At 37.9% G+C, this 19,902-nt stretch overlaps 1 protein-coding gene across 2 annotated transcripts in view; it reads right to left on the minus strand.

Moving 5' to 3' along the window:
- The window catches only part of sorbs1 (sorbin and SH3 domain containing 1), an 81,966-nt gene that overhangs the window by 9,983 nt on the left and 52,081 nt on the right, over positions 1-19,902 (minus strand). Inside the window, exons 22-32 of one of the 2 annotated variants that reach the window (XM_088915453.1) lie at positions 19,077-19,178; positions 17,135-17,181; positions 12,087-12,265; positions 8,790-10,250; positions 7,886-7,974; positions 6,411-6,647; positions 4,625-4,671; positions 3,874-3,988; positions 3,063-3,188; positions 2,174-2,368; positions 367-957 (exon numbers count right to left, since the gene is read on the minus strand). In XM_088915453.1, the coding sequence (XP_088771579.1) occupies positions 367-957; positions 2,174-2,368; positions 3,063-3,188; positions 3,874-3,988; positions 4,625-4,671; positions 6,411-6,647; positions 7,886-7,974; positions 8,790-10,250; positions 12,087-12,265; positions 17,135-17,181; positions 19,077-19,178 (3,189 nt within the window). The remainder of the gene's footprint in view (positions 1-366; positions 958-2,173; positions 2,369-3,062; positions 3,189-3,873; positions 3,989-4,624; positions 4,672-6,410; positions 6,648-7,885; positions 7,975-8,789; positions 10,251-12,086; positions 12,266-17,134; positions 17,182-19,076; positions 19,179-19,902) is intronic. The other variant, XM_088915452.1, reaches the window with a different exon arrangement.

Here is a 19,902-nt window from a genome sequence, read left to right on the forward strand (position 1 = left end):
GGCTTAGTGATTTGAGCAGATAATTTCAAATATGACAGCAGCTAATGACTTTAATGATTTTAATTTCATGCAATACACAAAAGATTCTCCAAACCATGCATACAGTATCTCTCTGGCATATTCACAAAGATTCAGCTAGATAATTTCTTTCCAAGCACACTGAATACTCTGATGCATACAGTATGTCTTTTATATTGCTATGCCAAGAGATTTGTTTTGATATTACTTCATCGCCCAGAACGATAATCCTAGTCTGTGTGTACAAAAACAACCATGCTACAAAGCAGTTCAAAGGAGACCTTTGAGGTATGAAATACACAAAGAAGAATTTAAGTACTGCAACACTGCACTCCATGCAGGGGATACCTTTCCTGGGCTACTCTGCCATTCTTTGAGGGCCTCCTGCCTGCTCTCCCTGCCTCCCTGTGCGCCTTCTCCTCCCTGCACAATATTGAGCAGCTCCTGGCACAGCTGGTTCTCCTCCAGCTCTATGGCCAGACCCCTCTGCTGGGGGCTCCCTCCCACAAAGCCCGCCTCGGGGCTCCAGCCTCTTGGGGTGCCGAGGCTGGGGGAGCACGTGGGGGATGCGGAGCGCCGGAGGAGTTCCTCTCCCTGGGGGGGCGTGAAGGTGACAGACGGAGCAGGGCCCAAGCAAGAGGAGTGGGGGCGAGGGGGGTAGGGTGGGGGCAGCGGGGAGCTGGCAGGGGAGGGGCCCAGGGGGCTGCGCAAAGGGCTGCTGACTGGAGGGACTGGACTGGTGGCCGCGGAGGGAGAGATATAGTCCCCACAGGAGTAGAAGCCCTCAGGCAGGGGTGGGAGAGGGGGAGTGCCAGCAGGGGTGCCGCTGCGGGGCAGGCCCACTGTGAGGGAGATCCACTCAGAGGTGATGGCCTGCACCTCAGGGGAGATGGCGCGTCGCAGGGGAGGGGTGGGAGAGAGCAGCCGGTTGTGGCCACACTTTACGAAAGAAGGAGAAAAAAAAAGAATAAAGATGAATAATGCAGAGGGGAAGAATGTAAAGCTACACCGCAGGAAGACAAATACCTGCAACAACGTTAAAAAAATGTCTAATGAGTGTAACTTGATCTTGTATTTATACTCCGTTGGTAAAGTCACAAACATGATATTTGATTTAGAATGTACTTTTTGAGAAATCTTTAATTTAAAGGCATTACAATTTAAATAAATTAAAAATCAAAGTCTATATTAAGCTATATCATATAGCTAGATGGAATCTGGAATCTGCTAATGATGAATTCATCCTCAATGTCCTTACATATAGTACAATACTAATTTTATATTAAGGTTAATATGGGCCTTTATTAGTTGGACACATGTTGGTTCTCCTTTTTAGGAGTGTTTTTTAAAATACTTTTCCCCTTATCTAGCTCATTTTTTCAAAGAAACTTCTTTACCACATATACAGTACCATGTGTAGTTACAGAGACAAGGAAGTTATCCCAGTCATATTTACAGAACACATTAAAACTCATGTAACTGAATTAATCGGAGTTACATGATTCTCATAGTTAATTCAATGATCATCTATAGCTAACAACCAGTCTTTAGGTATACCAAGTTGCCAGAGATGGCTGTGCAGATCTAGAATCTAAACACATACTGTACAGTACACCACACATATACTAGAAATCCAAACTGACCAATATCATCAGTCACAAACTATATCCTTGTACATACAGTTGCAAGACAAAGTTTGTGAACCCTTTGGAATTACCTGGATTTCTGGATTAATTACTCATAAAAATGTGGTCTGATCTTCAACTAAATCACAATAATAGACAAACACAATCTGCTTGTCTCCTTGTCTCTTGTGACTTAGCTGAAGATCAGACCACATTTTTTATGAGTAATTAGTGCAGAAATCCAGGTAACTCCCAAGGGTTCACAAACGTTTTCTTGCAACTGTATATTGTACTTCATTCTCTCTTCAGTTTTGCTATTATATGAATTTATTGTGTGCAAATTGCAATAAAGCCCTATTGACAACCTTCAGCACATTATTTATTGTAACTAAAGGGAAATTAATTTAAGATCCCAAGAAATAGGTGTTTAAATAATTAACAGACTTTGTACTGCATTTGTTAGTCATTAAGCCTTAACACAACGGCTGTGAACCCTCTCTCTCAGGCCTGAGATTAGCGGTGTACTGTACCTGCGGTGATGCAGTGTGGCTGCGATTGGGAGACTGGCTCACTGGGGGGTCTGGGTAATCCACTCCGTTCTTAACACGAGGCCGTTTGAGAACCTCCACATAGGTGACTGGGAAGATGCCCTGCCGACTGGTGCCTGAGACTTTGCCCTCATACCAGTTCTCATCCACCCTGCGGATCAGTGTGATCCTCTCTCCCTGCAACAGAATGGGAAGTAGCTGGGATTTAAAACCCTTCCATCAAGGAGAGTGAAAGACTCATCAGTTAATCCAGTTTTATTTAATTTACAATTTCACAAATCATTTGGAATAAAAGGTATTAGATTGATATGGATTAAGACATGGTCAATAAACAGAAAACATCACTGGGACAAACCACACACTGAGGCAAAATTGGAAATGTACACTGATCAGTAAATTATGCCGTAATATGGAAAATGAAACAAGTCCTTTGACAGCAATAGAGGAAATCCAAATGAATCTATAATTCTTTAAAAATTAAAAATTAAAACTATTTAATGCTAACAGTATAAATGTCATAAACATCAAACATACAAAACTTAAAAAGTATTGTTTTAAGTACCTTTTTAAATCACCTTTTATGCTAAGCAAAAAAACCTATAAGAAGGAACTTGTACTTCTATCCTCAAGAAATGAGAGGCAGTAGTACAAGATGCAGAGGGCTGCTCTCAATAACCCCCAAAAAGACATCAACCAAAACTAACCTTGGACAAATGTTTTTCTGAATAAGTCAATAAGTACAGGTGTATTTTATTTTTTATTAGAAGCATGAAAGGGGCTAACAAATCTAAAACAAACAATATCTTCATCTAATACCAGTGGGTACAAATGGAATTTAAGCGCCAGTTGTTTCAGGACAGGGAATACTTACCTTCCTGAAGGACATTTCAACAATTGTGTCCCCTGTGAAGTTAAACCTAGCCAGGGCCTCTCCATACTCCAGAACCTGGACTGGGGCTGACTTTTTGGGCTGGGCCTTCTCTGTTGGTGGCAGGATCTAAAACAATAAACAAAGGCAGCTAATTATTTTTTTATTAATTAATTAAGTTTTGACACACCTGAAGAAGGCTCCATGGCCAAAACCTTGTGTTTTCTTTCTTCTCTTTTCAGCATGGAATAAACCTATTACTTGTTCCTTTGCAGCCTATGCATGATGATGCAGCTACCCACCTGAAATAATTAATATTCAGTCAGTTTGCATCTCACTACATTAGAGTTACAGTATGTGCTCTATATTCTGTGAGATTGGCCACAAATTGAAGTTTTAAGCCGTACAAAGACATTATATCACCTGTAGGGATGCTAATTACATTCTTTCTAAGTGAGGAGTAAAAAACCGACAATAGTACACTTTGTGCTATCTGGGTGGAGCAGAAACTTTGTACACAACAATTATGCAGTTTTGAATAAAACACTAACTGTGTGCTTAATATATTCCCACTAATAAGAAATAGCAGTGATTTGATTACACAGTAAGATGAGACTTTGCATAAGTTTCCCCTAAAACACTTTTTAAAATGTATTCTTTATTGAAAGTTGCATTCAGCTTCACATTAAAACTCAATCTATAGTAAATAATACAAACCTTTACAGTATCTTAACAGTTATAAATAGATTTAATAGACTTTTAAATATTTTGTCATGTTAAGTCAATTTATATACTATAATAGATGTCCAGTTACCTCCACATAAGTGCGGGGAAAGATCCCCACTCTTCCATGATGCTCTCCTTCATACCAGTTCTGATCAATCTGACGATAGATGTAGACAATGTCTCCTTTTTGGAAAGGCAGCTCCCTATCAGAACATCAGCCCAATACAAAGGGAATTAGAAACCTACTAGATCACAGATATTGCTGTTACAGTACATAAAATGAACCTAAAAATAGGTGATTGTCACAAAATATACACAAAACTACTAAGCTAAAAAAAGTTGGTTTGTTCTCACAAATACTGCCCATTCTCACCTTGGAGAAGCAGTCCTGCTTTGACAACTCCCCTTTTCTATACAAATGACCATAAAATCCAGTTGTGATGGATGTGTAGAAAGATTTTTAAAGTATGAAACAGGAGGAGTCAAGACAAACAGGTTAAAATATTTTTACTATTTTCTCCAGATTGTGAAAACAGAGAATTGAAAGCAATTATTTGTTATTTAGCTACTATATTACAAAAGGTCTAAATTAATTAAATTATATCACATTATTTGAATGTAGATTCAAGAGACATTCGGAAATGTTATATCTACGTTGTCATTTTTAAACTGAAATACTCAATTCCACATTAATAATAAAACAAGGAGGTACTTAAATTAGTTAGAACCTAAAGAAAAACAATAACAAATATGTTTTCCTTTTTATATACAAAATACTAGTGCAAACATACAGTGGTTTATGCGCACAGTCATAAGTGATTCTACTTAACTGTACTCACTTCAGTGTCTGAGCTTTAAAGTCAAATCTGGCACGAGCTGGTGTCATCTGTAGGTTGTAGAGAGAAAAACAATAATGAGACATGTTACAAGAAAAATAATTAGGTGTTGAAGTGAGTATTGAAAAGCGAAATCTGATCTACACAGAGAGAACAGTACAGCAGATGAAATATAAAACTAAACATAAAGCATTAGTATCAGGAAGTGATGACTGTGGATGGTTAATGACATCTAGTGGTAGCTTCCTGAAATCTCATGCTATTTCTTCATTAACCTTGGCACTGCAGACGCTGTGTCAACTTTGATTTTGAAAATTCAAAATAAAGTGAAGAGACTGAAAATGTCTTTGATACGGTTCAAAGAGATTATGGTCAATTTCAACTTGACTTATTGGACTGTGAATTTATCCAACATAGTTTAACATGCTTATTTTTTTATATACTGAAAATAATGTAAAATGTTCTGCACGGGTGTAGATGAAAGCAAGTGCAAGCTAAGAGTCAACTTTTGTTCAAGTTCTGCTGACTGTGTAAGACCATTGATAATTTTCCTTTTAAAGAAGCCTGTGAAGTTAACATTGCCATATATCATGGAAAAAAAACACAAGTCCTTTTCCAACAGTGAGGTGCACAAAAAAAATCATATTAACATACTGTAGTTTTGGACCTTCACAGTACAGCTCCAGTGCATACTGTATATGCCAAAATACATTAATCTCTTCGCCTGTCGTTTTAAATTTGTCCTTTTTCTCCTATAGTTACTTTCCTATACAATGGGATATAAATACTGGATTTCAAAAGGTCTAACTTTAGAGGGTTCCCTCCCTATGCCTTTATTGAAATTGCATAGTAGCATGTCTCTTCAGAAAACTACCCCTGAGTTACAGTTACTTAGCTATCTCATGCAAATCATGTAATACTGGAAATGCTGATCTTTGTCACACAGTTGACAAAAAATATTTTTTAATTGCCAGCTGTTGTGGCAACTGACAAGATCAATATTATACTTTTTTAGGTTTTCTGTGCCCATGAAGGGATCCAGATGAGTGGCTTTGGTGATCCAAAGTATATTTATTCTTTTATAAAAGATAAATTAATAAGAATAGTGGAAGTCCCAGGAATGCCTCTACTCTGCTCAGGATTAAACTCTTTTTATCCCAAACAGATTGTCAGCCTTAATCATATTTAATGGCACCAACAGTGGGCCAAGCTTAAAGCTTAATTTTAACTATACTATCTCATAGAATAGACCACAACCCAACCATCAGAAAGTGGACAGCTTTGTCCTTCTAGCTACCATTTACAGCACTCAGCATTCAAAACAGCTATTGAGAATCTGAATGGTACCTTTTGAAAAGATGGCTGAAAACTAAGAAAAGAGAATGGATAAAAAATCAGAAGGCTCCAAGGACTGCACAGTACACGAAAACAGTACATCAGCAAGCGACTTTCTAGCTATGTCTGCCAAAAACATTTTAATGAAAAATAATGCTTTACGGGAGCCAAGCAAGATTCATTTCACACATTAATATCTATACTGTATATTTCATCTTGAATGGCCCCCAAAAACGAAACTGATGTTCCCGACTTGTCTTTTTTTAGTGGTGAATGGAATGTGGGTTATGCCTGGGCGCATGCATCAGCATGGAATACTGGCCATCTGGGATGCAGACATGCCATGACAGCAGGCAGTGTGAACCATCATGTACCAGAAGCAGCAGCCAGGTTAATTTTGGAAGCAGAATTCTACACAGGGAGCTCCGAGTCTTGGAAGCGGATGTTGACCTACAGCATTACATAATGTGGGAGGCAAATCTTGCTTTGGGTCAAGCAGCGGATTGAGGTGAGTGGAACAGACCTCGGACCCAGATTTCCTCTTATCTGCATCATCAACGTTAAGGAGGTCTCCAAATCGGTCATTAGTGATAAACTGATGGTGAGTTAGAAAGAGTCCAGTGTGTCGTCTAGATGCAATATCAGCCTCCTCTTGTTCGCGCTTAAGTCTTCTTTGCTCCTCTAACAGTTTCTGCCGTGGAAATTGCATAAAGTTAATGATTTTATTATTTTTTAAATGTCCTGGGATTACAGTGACAAACACATACGTAGAATGCATATATGTGTGTGTTTTTGTGTGTGTAAAAGGATACTAATATAAAAAGGTTAAACTACAGTAATGAGCATGAAGAGTGATTGGGTGGAATAAAGAAACATTTATATTAAATGTCTTATAATAATGTAAATCAGTTTATTAGTTTTGAACAAAACAATGAAAACACCTTAGCAGTTCTGTAAAATTTGTCACTGCTTCTTAAGTTTGTATTGCACATTTAGAGGTAATGTGTCTTGTTGTGTAATGTGTCTTAAAACCTGATAGGTTTTAAGGTGTTAAAGACTTAATACATTACTGTTAGTCTCATTAATCCAAGAAAGCCACTACAGTATTTAGGCTGTACTTGTCATTTTAAATTGAACCCCTTTTATCAACTCTGCTGCATTCTGACCACTGGAAATTCCATACTTTGCTACTTGGAATAGAAAGTTGGAAAGGACAGGCACATGGCCACTGAACAGAAACAAAGACTGTTCTGAGGCATTCCTCTCTCGACTTTTGCAAAAAAGCCAACCCACTCAAGACAGCACAGTCACAGTGGAAAAGAAGCAGGAAAACAACTCCAGACTACTCTGATTAAAAGAGCAGGCCCAGACAATTCTGAATCACAAGCACCTTCCATTCCATGCTCCTGCTTTCTGACTAAATGAGGGTAATTTAGAGTGGAGTAAAGATCGAACATGCTTATTATCCTTATTTCTAGATACTGTGCTGCCTTTAAAGTTCTTACATTCAGGAACTCAATTTTTAAGAATTTACAAACATCTTAGAATCTGTATCTAAAGCAACAGTTTTCTCAACTCAGAGCATTTTCTAATTATCACATTATCTAAAAACATTATCTAATAACTTAAGTCTTGTAATAATCTTAGGATTATACTGTAATTGCTATCGTTTGCTCTTAAGTGCCAGGATTTGAACTGTAATAAATATTGAAGTTTATTTATTATTATTATTATTATTATTATTATTATTATTATTATTATTAAATTATTAATCTTAAAGTCTATCAGCATAAACCTCTGAAATACACAGACAAGTAAAACACTTTTATCTAGTTACAAGTAACTTTAGTTCACTGGAATGCAATGGCATGAACACTCAATAAGGTGCAACTTGAACCTTTATCTAAAAAAGTTTATATTAAAGATTACCTCTTTGTCATCATAGCGTCTGCGGACAAGGTCTTCTGGATATTCTGAATGCTCCATAGGAGCAAAATGGCGCGGAGAATCAGAATCTACTTAAAAGATGAGAAGAATTGGTACTTTTCACAGTTAAAAGACATTCACCCTTTCTCAATCCCTGACTTTCTTTTAAAGTTGGCTTCAGCATTCTCCTATATAAATATACAGTGAGACACTAAGAGCAGGCATTACATTTAGTGTTGTTAACAATCATTTTGCATGTGATATTCCTCAAAGAAAACAGCCCAGCTGATGTGTAATAAGCATAAGAATAATGCAATTTGGCAGTTTTAACAAAAAATGGTCATGAGCACTGAGATGAATGTCAAGAGTACTAAATGTAAACCTCCATGTGTAACAAAAATGTAAAAGAAAAGTCTATGGCCAGGCAAAAGGCAGATAACCCCAGGTGCTTTATTTATTTTAGCCTACATATACAGTAAGGCGAGGGGAGACTGTAGGTTGCATACCACAGGAAATAAAGAAAAGGTTTTCAATGGCACACAACGTTGTGTATATACATATATGTATACACACATATACACAGTATGTATAGACACTTATACATGACCAAAGTTTGCAGTAATCTCTCCACACAACAACCATCACCCACTACAATTTTTTGCCATGTATTTGAATACGTTTAATTTAGACATTGCCTATAAATCCAAAAAAATGACACGGGAAAAAACGGATTCACTGGTAAGATGCCAATCAAAACGGGTAGCAAAACGACAGACAGACTGGAATGAAGATTGCAATACCACTGTGTGAAGACAGAGAGAAAGCACAGGTGGAAGGACAAATAGGTCAAACAAAATGAGTGGCCACACAGATGGGAGTGACACTTGCAAAGTACGGGAATAGCCACCTCTGAGGTATGCTCCCATCACCAGCTGTTGCGGATTGTTGTTGGGATCCAAGCCATCCAGAGCAAACGAACAACTGTTGCCATTAGAGACACCATCATAGCACCCATTGGGGGAAGAAAGCAAGCCTTCTTGGTGTGTGTCTCTGGCACTTAGTCTCTCTACTGCCTCCAAGGAGGACTGTCGCTGTGGGATGATGGGTTTGCCTTCTGTCAGCACACCCTGCAGGGTACCGTGATCCACTTGGTCTACTTTCAGGCTGTTAGGTGGGTTCCGTGTGACAGTCACAGCCGTGGTTCTTTTCACTTCCTGCTGTTGCAGTGGCTTCTTCAACCGGAAGGGCATGGGGCCCATGAGAAAGAGGTTTCTGGGGAAGACATTCTTGTTTTCTTGGGTGGCTAGCTTAGCCTGGGCTTTGGCCTGTTGCTTCTCATGCCTGCGGATGGTGGTAAACCTGGTGTAAGAGGCAGGGCAGGCCCCTTTGCATTTGCTGGGTTTGTGGTGGTGGGTAGGAAAGATGCTACTGCTAGCAGAGCTCTCCGCAGAGGCATTAGAAAGTCGGTCAATCTCTGTTTCAGTGCCAGTGGAGAGGGAGTCCACTGGTACCACGTCACTGAACTCTGAAGAAGCTAGCTCTTCTGCTACCTCACTCTCTGACAGACAGGCTCCTTTTACCATTATCTTTACCTCTCTCTGCCTCTCTGTCTCCTCCTTTTCCCTCTTTGGGGGCTCTGTAAGCAAAGACTCAGCTGAGAAAGCAGAAGCCATACGAGACCGACCAGGGCTCTGAGCATTGTGGGTACTGTCTAAAGCAGGCAGGGAACATGAGCGCTGGATTATCTGCTCAAACTCTGTAACCCGGGAGGACACAGTGTGACGGGGGACACGCTCAAGGCCTTCCCCTTCACCTGGCTCTCCATACCCATCACGTTCTCTCTCGAACTGTGAGGCCAGGCTGCGCACGCTCCCCCCAGGACTGGAACCCTGCGACCCTGGGCGGTGAACGTAGTGCATGTTTTTGTACATGGCAGCAAACTCAGGGCTGCTCTTCCGTGGAGGGCTGGCACTTTTCTGGCAGCTGTACTCTTGAAGGCTGGTGGTGCTGCCTTCCCGCCTCCCCATCATACTTCCTTCCTGCAGCAGCAGCGAATCCGCACTCTGCCTCACCTCTCTCAGTACTGCCCTCTTGCTGTCAAAGAAGGAGCTGCCATCATGAAGGTCTTCGCAGCTGTGAGCTTTGGGGTGCGTCACAGCAGGTACTTCCCTCTCTTGGTACCCACTGCTAGAAGGCACCAGTTTCGGCTTGAATTTGGAGGGGAGGATTTCAGAAATGCAGGCTTTGGCGGCTGACAATGGCTTCTTATGCTTACATTTATAAACTAGCGCATTACTAGCAATAACTGATTTGCTATTTACGGAAGAAGAAGGTGAAATGATGTAAGCATTCCCACCTTTATGATCCACTGGTAAGCATGCAGAACAATAGAATAAATACAGTCTATTAGGTGAAATATAAATCAGCATTGATCACAGTTTGATGTATGCTGACTGACCACATTCTTGAATGTGTGATTGACTTTGAAAACTCAGAGAGGCTGATAGTGGGGCCAACCAAACACATGCAGCGATTGCAGAGATCAATTTTCAGAGTTTCACAGAAAAACAAGAAAAATACAAAGTTTTCACATTTAATTATCTACAGGCAAGACAGAAACACATACAAAATGAAAAAAACCCACATTAAAGCGAACTGTTAAAGCATTTTTTTCTTGTTCCATAGCTGGATCAATTATTAACTTAGTACCAATTAACCTCTGTCAAACAGTAGGAATAGCCTCCTCCTTAAGAGCAAGAAGAAATGCAGGTATATTAATTTATGCCTGGCAGCTTTGAGGTAACCTCAAAGGACAAGAAATGAAAATGTTTCCCACACTTGACAGATGGTGATGTGCTATGAAAAACATATGAAAACAGGAAAACTGGACACTGGTTGTATGTTTCACCATGTTAAAATAAGCACTAACAATGAGTAACAACTGTAGGACTTTGGATTTGAAATCTTTCCATAAATTAAGGGTGTCCAGTCCTGTCCTAGGGTGCCAGTATGTCTGTGGGTTTTCATTCCAACTCTAGTCTTAAATCCAAACGCACTTGTTAGCTTAAATGGACAAATTCATCAATATCCCTTAGCTCTTTAGCTGCAATGTAATTTACATACACCTAGAAACCTGCAGAAAATAGCTCCTCAGGACCAGGACTGGACATCCCTTCTATAAAGCAATTGGTATGATCTCAATACATGATGCTGTCTTCTGCACAACAGTCTGTTGCATGTTTTTTTATTATTTAGATATGCCCTACAGACTTAAAGTCCAGTAACAAAGATTCAAAACATATTTGCAAGACTTTAGAGCTACCACATGAGATTATATTATAACATTATCTCATTGTCTTCGCACACCAGCCTAATTCAAATGGTATTTTAATTTTAACTCTTTAATATAACAGCAAGCACAAAAAGTGGCTTGCTATTGCAGCTTTAGGCAATTTATAACAAAATTCCAAATCTGAAATGGCTGCAAAATGAAAACTAGACTTCAATATACAGATTTTTAAATCACCTTCAATTATCTTATTAATTATTTCTCTAATAACTTATAATTATGGACAAATGTTAATAATTAACATGTTTTTAAAAGACACTGATAATTATTAATAATTTTATTATTTAGGTCTATTGCTGTGTGGAAAAAAAAAAACTTACTGGCCAATAAACTCAATCAAGCCACAGAATAAATCTAAGCCTTGACACAACTACACAACTGCTTATTGTAATGTACAAACCTAAAACCTGGTGCGAAGGTTTACTTTGTCAGAAGGCCATTGATACACTTCAATGAAAAACCACCAACATGTGGTCAAGCCTTAATATTTTCAGTTTTGTAAGACAATATTTCTGAACAAACTAAACAGCAGTGTTTTTGGTACTATTCAATACCATTACAACTCCTTCACACACTGTGGTTTTAAAGTAAGGATCCATGTTAATGAATGTAGTAGTTATGCACAGAAGAACAAAAACAGATCATTTAGTATAGCTGTCACAACTGAAGAATATACAACAAAAAAAAACCACATATGAATGACTAAGGAAAAAAAGAAACATACCAGAATGCAGGGGTTTATGTTTTGAATCTTGAGATTTTGAAACTTTCACAATATTGTATAGTAGCTTCTGATAGTGGTTCACTTATGGCCAACAATTTCAATGATGTATGTCCCTGTCAGTCATTGCCTACCTTTTGTGGAAGAGGAGCTGGAAGGACGCTTGCTTAGACCACTCAGACCTTGCAATGGGATATCACCACCTTCTAGGACACTCTTGTAAATGAGGCGTTCACTTTCAGAGCCTCCAGACTCACTAGCTGCCAGCTCACTGTCTTTTCTCACAACATGGTAGTTGGGCGTATACATTGAGCTGTGAGGAGAGAAAAGAAAACAACAAATGTTTTTCTCTTTATAAACAATAAAAACAATACAGTTTCATTTACCCCTTTGGTTTCTAAGTAATATTTTAATCCAATAAGAACATTCTGGAATGGTAAAACAGTCATTCAGCCCAGGTCAGCTCCCAAACATTCTGTAACAGAACTTGTCCTAAACAAGTGCAGTATAAAACATTGTTATGAAATCTAGTCTACATCAGATGCGTCACAAAGGAGGCTACTGTATATATGTACAAGGTTTAAAAAGGGTATTAAAAAGGCCAATGGAGTGAACAGTGATGATTATTACAACTTATAACAGTCTTTTGAGTATTATGAAAGAAAAAAGTATATCTTTCCATTCCAAGCCACAGAGGCTTATTAGGCCAGAGCTGATCCTGTTTTCTGTAGCGTTAAGCAGGCTAGAGGGCACATGACCCCACCCCTGAATGGTACACTGGTCCATTATAGGGATCACTGCCCAGCAATGCTGGTCCCCCCTTATACAGTTGGGTGGACTGGGACAACTAGCGTAAAGTCCCTCACACAAGCACAGTGTCTGTAGTGAGGACTTGAACCCACAACCTGTCAGCCATGACTCTAAAGGCTTATGAACTAAGGTTTTCTGCCCCCACACAACAGCAGAATGAAACAACAATAAAAATGAAATGAAAAGGGGAAACTAAAATGATGAAAAATAATGGCTAATTTATTAAATGAATATTGTTTATCACATTAATTAGTAAATAATACATATGAGACCACAACAGAAGAATTATCAAACTCCGTAGAAAACGCAATTACATTTCAGTAACATTTAGATAAACGGCAGATGAGAAGGACAGAGTATTACATGCAAGTAGCAAAAACATATGCTATAAATATAAAATGAAGGGAGCACCCAGAACCTGAATAAAGGGTACTTAAGACACAGGTGTATAATTTACCAAGAATTCATTGAGACCATTGTGCACAATTTTGGTCACTATGTCAAGAGTTCTTCACCATGTACATACTGTATGTTGCCACTCTGAACTCAGTCCTGACAAAAGTAACAGAGTAGAGGCACCACTTTATGTGACTCACCAAAACCTTTTAACCTGATCTTGAAAGGTACTGACCCCTGCACTGAGGGGTATTTACTAGAATATCAATCATTAGTTTATAGCTAGGCAGATGCACAGACCTGGCATTAAGAGTTGCTGATTAAAAAGAAAGCACTGCGATCTCATACAAAGGAGGCTTTCAACTCTCGCAGATGCCCTCCCACTTTCTTTGTACTAATATACAGTACCACTGCTAATATCACGGGACTGAAAGTACAAATACTTCCTCTCATCAGAAATGTCATCATTTAAATAGGCAGAGATATACACAATGAACACTTTTAAGGTAGATCTGTTCCACACAATTTTCTATTCAGCAGTGTCCTCACACACATGAGCCCCAAGAAAGATGGGCTGTTGTATATTATCACTATTCTTCTTTGCATGTACTGTATATGGAATACATGAGATTTTATAATGTGTAGATATGTACAGCCATATAAATGGATATTAAAATATATCAATATATAAAATAATCTATTAAAATATAGTTATTGGCTCGTACCTCTCATTGTAAAGCTGCATACTAAATGTCAGTGCTAATAAATATCAACACCTGCAGGCATCCAGTAGGAGACCAGATTTTGTTGTCTGTCAAAATGGCAAGAGGAATAAACGTGGTGTGAGGTGATGCATAAAGATTATAAACAGCCCAAAACTTAGATGAACAGAGACAACCTCTTTTTTGGGGGCTGGATATCACTAGAAGCACATTAGGTAATGCAAGATACACAAAACACTGTTTCTCAATAACCTTAAACTGTAATTCATTTTTAAGATAATATCAATAGGTGTATGAAGCCTGAGAAAGATTAAATCTACTGACAAAAAGTGAAATGCAAATCAGTTAGTCCAGTCTTCTACTTTTGAAGAGCTTTATTCCAAACCATACATGAAAAGAAAAGTAATAATCCTGAGCGAGATAACCAAGCTGAAAGGTTCCGATTCATACAGAATGAGCAACAATTGTAATTCTGTGTGAAGGATCGGTAATTTCAGTCAATTATTCTCAATGGACTTATGAAATGAGTTTGGTTTTTTGCACATTCTACAGAACTAAAGTCACAGCAAATACTTATGCAACTATGATCACGCACAGGGGAGAATGAGGAAGTGTGGGTTAACCCCTCCAACCCATCCACTTTGAAGCCATCCACTTTATTTGAACAGGACATCACCCTGGGTCACAACTTATATCAGAATTTCAGCAGGGCTTGCTGTGTTGCTCAGACCTGAGAGGGTCTTTACTTGTTAATCCCATATTACCGTCTGCAGCACTCAGCTAGTCGAGCACTACTGCCTGGGTAGTCAGTCACAGATGATTAGTGATACGACCCAGGTTCAAACGCATTTTCTCAGAGCTCAGCCTCCACTCTGGCAAGCACCCTTACAAGTTGAGCCACTTAAGAGGTCTGTGATTAACTTTTTTTGTTTTGAACAGGTGATGTTTTTTTAAAAGCATCACCTTCTGTGTTATTTAAACATTGCCTACGTTTGAAACAAAAGAAATAGTAAAAACTAAGTATCATGATGATCCATATTTTTAACACTTCTCCAGTGGTAGTTATGTACATGAGATAATATATACAGCATGTTTCTTTCTAGACAAACGTATATTAAAAAAGAAAAGATACAGTAAAATATGTATTTTTAGTGGACTTAAAGAACTTCCCTTAGTAGTACCTTACTGCTATACAAATATTCTTAAGCTATCTTATCTATTTTCTGTTAATAGGCAGACTGAATTAACATGCTGGTCGGGTTTGGACTATTTAATGGGTGGTGAAATGTGGCTCTGGTTCATTCTCCTCAGTCTGTCATTTTCCTATTAAAACTGCAGAGAATATAAAGGTCTCATCACTAATGAGTTGTAATATCACAGAAAAGGAACAAGACTACAAATCTGGAAGCAAGATGATTTAGGACAAGATTACTTACTTGGATAGCATCACAACATTTTTTAATTCATAATACTCAGAGGATATTATTGGCTTAATCCCTACTGTACATTACAATGAGTGAAACAAAAGCTATATAGGTTACAAAGTAATATCTAAATACTGTATGTATTTACCGATCGTGGCACACTTTATTTAATCTTTTACTTATTAATTATTGGTTTACAGCTTTAAAGGGTATGATTTGCAAAGAAAATAACACCTGTGCCATCACCATTGTGTCATCTAGTCATTAGCATGTTGTTCAGTAATGGAAATATTTAAATGGAACTGAAGAAACAGACACATTCTTATGTGGATATTTAAATTTTAAAAATGTCCATGAATTTTTTAAAAGATGATGTTAAAAGGCATGTATTAATGCCAAATTATCATTCAAAAGAAACTTACTAAGAAGAGACTGCCTGATCTTATTTAGGTTGGACGGTAAGAATCTAAACTCAAAATCCTCTGGCCATGAAAGTGAACTTTCTGTCTGACTGGAAATTTGGTGTTACACCAAGTGTAGGCATAATTAAATATAATGTAGACTTACTTTAAGATGTATTCGCAAAATCAAACTTAATATTTTCTTATTAAGTTTGGGTGGACCAAAAGAAATCTATTCTGTTTTGAAACCTGCAGTGGGATCCTTAGGAAAATTTAAAATAATATTTAATATTTTTTTATTAAAACAATTTAATAAAATTTAAATGCAAAACATATTATTACTATTTAGGAAGACATAATCATCTTATTCACTTAACACTTTTAATGAATATGCTGAGCCTTTTTAAAACACTTCTATTTTTTTATTTCACTTATTTTTTAGGCTAACTTCTAGTCTTTTGTGAATTCCTCTTATGAGATGCATAAACTCATGCGGGATGCATAAATTCATAAATGTGTAAATACTGATTCATACTAGTAAATATACTAACAGAGCTCAGAATCTACATGGACTATCGAGGTTTGTGACAAAATTGTTTTCTCATCTCAAGTAAGGACACATTTTAAAAAAGGCACATTATATATACAGTAGCAGCCCTTTACTGCTTTGATTAAACCAATTACATTATAAGCTGTAAGAATACTCAAAACAAATGGGATAATCCATTCAGTTATAAAAATAATCAAATGAAATAACTGATTATTTCAAAATCTTTACTTGCTATGAATTTACAACAATCAACTGTTACACATAACTTCTGTTGTTGCAATAACAAAACATTGTTACTGCTGCCAAATAAATACAGAACCAGCATTCTTCAAGACAGAAAAAAGCAATCTACCTTTTAAAAAACAAGGTAGATTGGAATATATTTGTCACCAGAGATATGCCTAAAGCCAGTTCCCATTTTTCAACCTGCTCCAGATCAACAAAAAAGAAAAAAAACACCCCAAACCAGCCTCCCTAGTCCCTGCAGCTGTATGGGTCTCATGGAGATTAACTCTTCAGGCAGTTTTCCATCTGAGGGGCTTTGTCAGTACAGCAGGGCAGTGACCCTCACTAATCTGACAACAAAACACTACTGTGTGTTGTTTTTTTTTTCATTTTGTTAATTTTAAGTAGTATGACAGGCTGTCAGAGATAAATAATAACAGAATGAGGAAAAAATAGCAGAAGCGGCACTAAAAGGCTAACTGAAATACATTTTGTATCCAGTGTCAGGAAGCAAAGAGTTCCAAACGGGAAATCTCTTTAGGGCGGTTACAGTAGATCTAAACTTTGCTGCAAGTAATTACACAGACTAACATAGATGAGAGGCAGGAACAAAGACGTTGAAAGCAAAAAAAAACAAACCAGTGCTGGACTTACTATTGCTGGAGATCGTCTGGAGTTTCCAAGGGGTTGAAAGGGGCACTCTGCAACAAACCAGACAAAGAAGTCATTGACAAACCCACAGGAGGATGCTTCACACAGGGGAAAAAAAGCATCCGTCTTTGGCCAGGCTGGTGTTGTCTTATTGTCTCCTCTCTAGCCAGAGCCTGTTGTCTTGCTCTGTCAGAAAGGCTTCAGCTTAATCCAGCAGGAATTTAGTGCGTGTGCTGCCCACATGCAGAACAAGCAAGCAAGCCAAGGACTGAAGGGGTTGCTGCCTGCGAGGTTCTGTTGCAGGGAGGGACTGACTGTGGTGTAGCCAATGTGGTTGAGTGTCTTTTGCAGTGCCCCCAGTCTTTTGTCTATGAATGAGTCACTGAGATTAAAGACTACAACACAAACAGATACACAACCAGGGTGAAGAACAGGCAGGACAAAACACACATGCTGACACTTACTGCCAACCCAAGCCCCAAAACTGATTAAATTCATGATATGATTCATGAATTGTGTGGAAGAAGCTGGACCGACTGAAACATTCAGATGCCACAAAAGTACCGCTTTTAAACAGAAAAAATGTAACAATATTTGATTCTGCAACATGATGGAATAAATAAAAAAATATTTTCGTAATAATTTGATTCATGGGAAAAACTACCAATTCATGCAATTCATACTTAAGCATTTTGTGTTTAGTGCAGAAGGCTTGCAGTGCAAATAATGGATAGACCATTTCTGTTAATATTTTTCAGCATGCTGAAAAGGGAAACTTAGAGAAATCTTCTCTATCTTCTCAAAGAAAGTATTCACCAGTTATAACACAAATGAAAAATAAACACAAAAACAAATGTGTTACAACCCCCTTCTTCTACAGTTTCTTATTCCTAGATCAAATTATTTTAATTATTTCAGATTAGATTATTTCCAGACCAACATGCAAATCAACAGGAGCTTGTGCTGTCAGCCACAGCTGTGGTGCAGTGGTTTATATACAGTATATAGAAGTAGTGAGGAGAAGCTGATGATTTACAATGTCATTCTTCATAAAACAAAGAGTTTTTCTGGCATGAGGTCTGAGGTAATATACTATCATAGCCCCTTACTCACAACTACAACTGAGAACAGAAAGTTACCATAAAACATTTGATTCTCTGTTCCCCCCTGCCTGTACAGTATGTCTCCTGCATCTCTTTTCTTTTTTCCCATTACAGCTGTCAGCTAGTTTTCAGCTGTGGAGTGAAACGTCCATGAGAGCAACCAGGTAAACAGCAGTTAAACTATCCTAGTTCTCTAGCAAGTAGAACAACACAAAAAAAGTCAGATCGAAAAAGAAAATACAGCCTGGAAGATATATATTTGTTTTTATTAAAGCTAGGAGAACTAGCCTGGTCAGCCAAACAAGGACTTGATGAAAATTTCCTGATGACGTTATCTGTAAGCCAATATGAATATAAAATGTTTTTTATGACTTTATCTAGACCATCGACAGATTTAGGATTAAAATGACCTTCAGGAACTACACAAGCAGAAAGTATTTTCTAATAGTCTAAGTATGTTTCTCTTTTCCTAACAAAATTAAGTAACTCTTTAAAAGAAACTGTATTACATTAGGCACAAACTTCCTGTATTATATTAGATAGATAGTTAAAAATTATCAATCTTGATTCACCTGGTTACTATTATCTTTATGAATTCAACTACTGTTTCAGAAATTCAATACATAATCAGTGCTTGTTGCAGCACTGTAAGCATTAGGAGACACTTAACTATTTGAAATATTAAGCAGAGGCTAAAATAAATTATCTGCTCCACAGCTTTCCTCAATTTACCCTTTGCAGGCTGACACACACTGTTTTCTTCACCAGCTAACTCCTCATGGCATGTACACTGAAGTCCAACAAGACTAGAAAACATGACATGATATAGGAAGAGGTAATACCTTCCACAGTCTTTTATCCTGCGCTTTGTAAAGCTTCTCCATGTTTTCTATATCTGCCTCTAACTCGGCTTGGTAGCGGTAGAGATCTTTCTCTAGCTGGTCCTGATTTGAGAAGGAAGGGAAAAATGCTCAGGGTTAGGAAGTTAAGAGGATGAGTTAGATGTTTCCAGGAACAGAGGTCACAAACACCGGGGGCTGAGCAAGTCTTTTGGACTGTCTTACCATGTAAATGCAATGTAAATTATTCAGGTGTTATATTGTACATTTCTAATTATAGTTGGCTCCATCATGTGGGGTTTGGTACAGTGTCACAGCAAAAATCTTTCACAACCTATTGGTGGGACATCCTGATATTTTCTATCATGTTTCCTTAAACATGCACTGGGATAAACAGAATTATTTTTTGTTTTAAATGTCCTTTAAGATTTACTGGATATCAAGCAGCTCTGGTAGTAATTCTAACCCATTTTCCCAGTAGCTGTTTTTTTCCTTTTCACTTCTGCAGAGCTTACAAGCAAAACTTTTGCTATTGTGAATGTGATTCCAAACCAGATGTATACTGAGACAGAGAGCAAAAACAACCCTGGAAAATATACTAAATAAAAACATCCACCCCATGAGTCAGCTGAAGCAAGAAAGGTGTTAAAAGATAAATGCTACTTGGGAGATCTGTAACCATGGCAACTAATTATTAAACCTGTTAATTGTGAAGTGTGATAATGTCTGCTGGTGACAAAGTGTTTTTAACAATTTAGTTTTTACTTATATGGAGTCGTGCTGACTGTAGATTCCAGTCAGAAATAAACCAGGAAGAATCCAGTCAGAA

This window comes from Atractosteus spatula, chromosome 5, assembly GCF_055471065.1.
Source record: "Atractosteus spatula isolate fAtrSpa1 chromosome 5, fAtrSpa1.hap1, whole genome shotgun sequence".
Lineage (NCBI taxonomy): Eukaryota > Metazoa > Chordata > Actinopteri > Semionotiformes > Lepisosteidae > Atractosteus > Atractosteus spatula.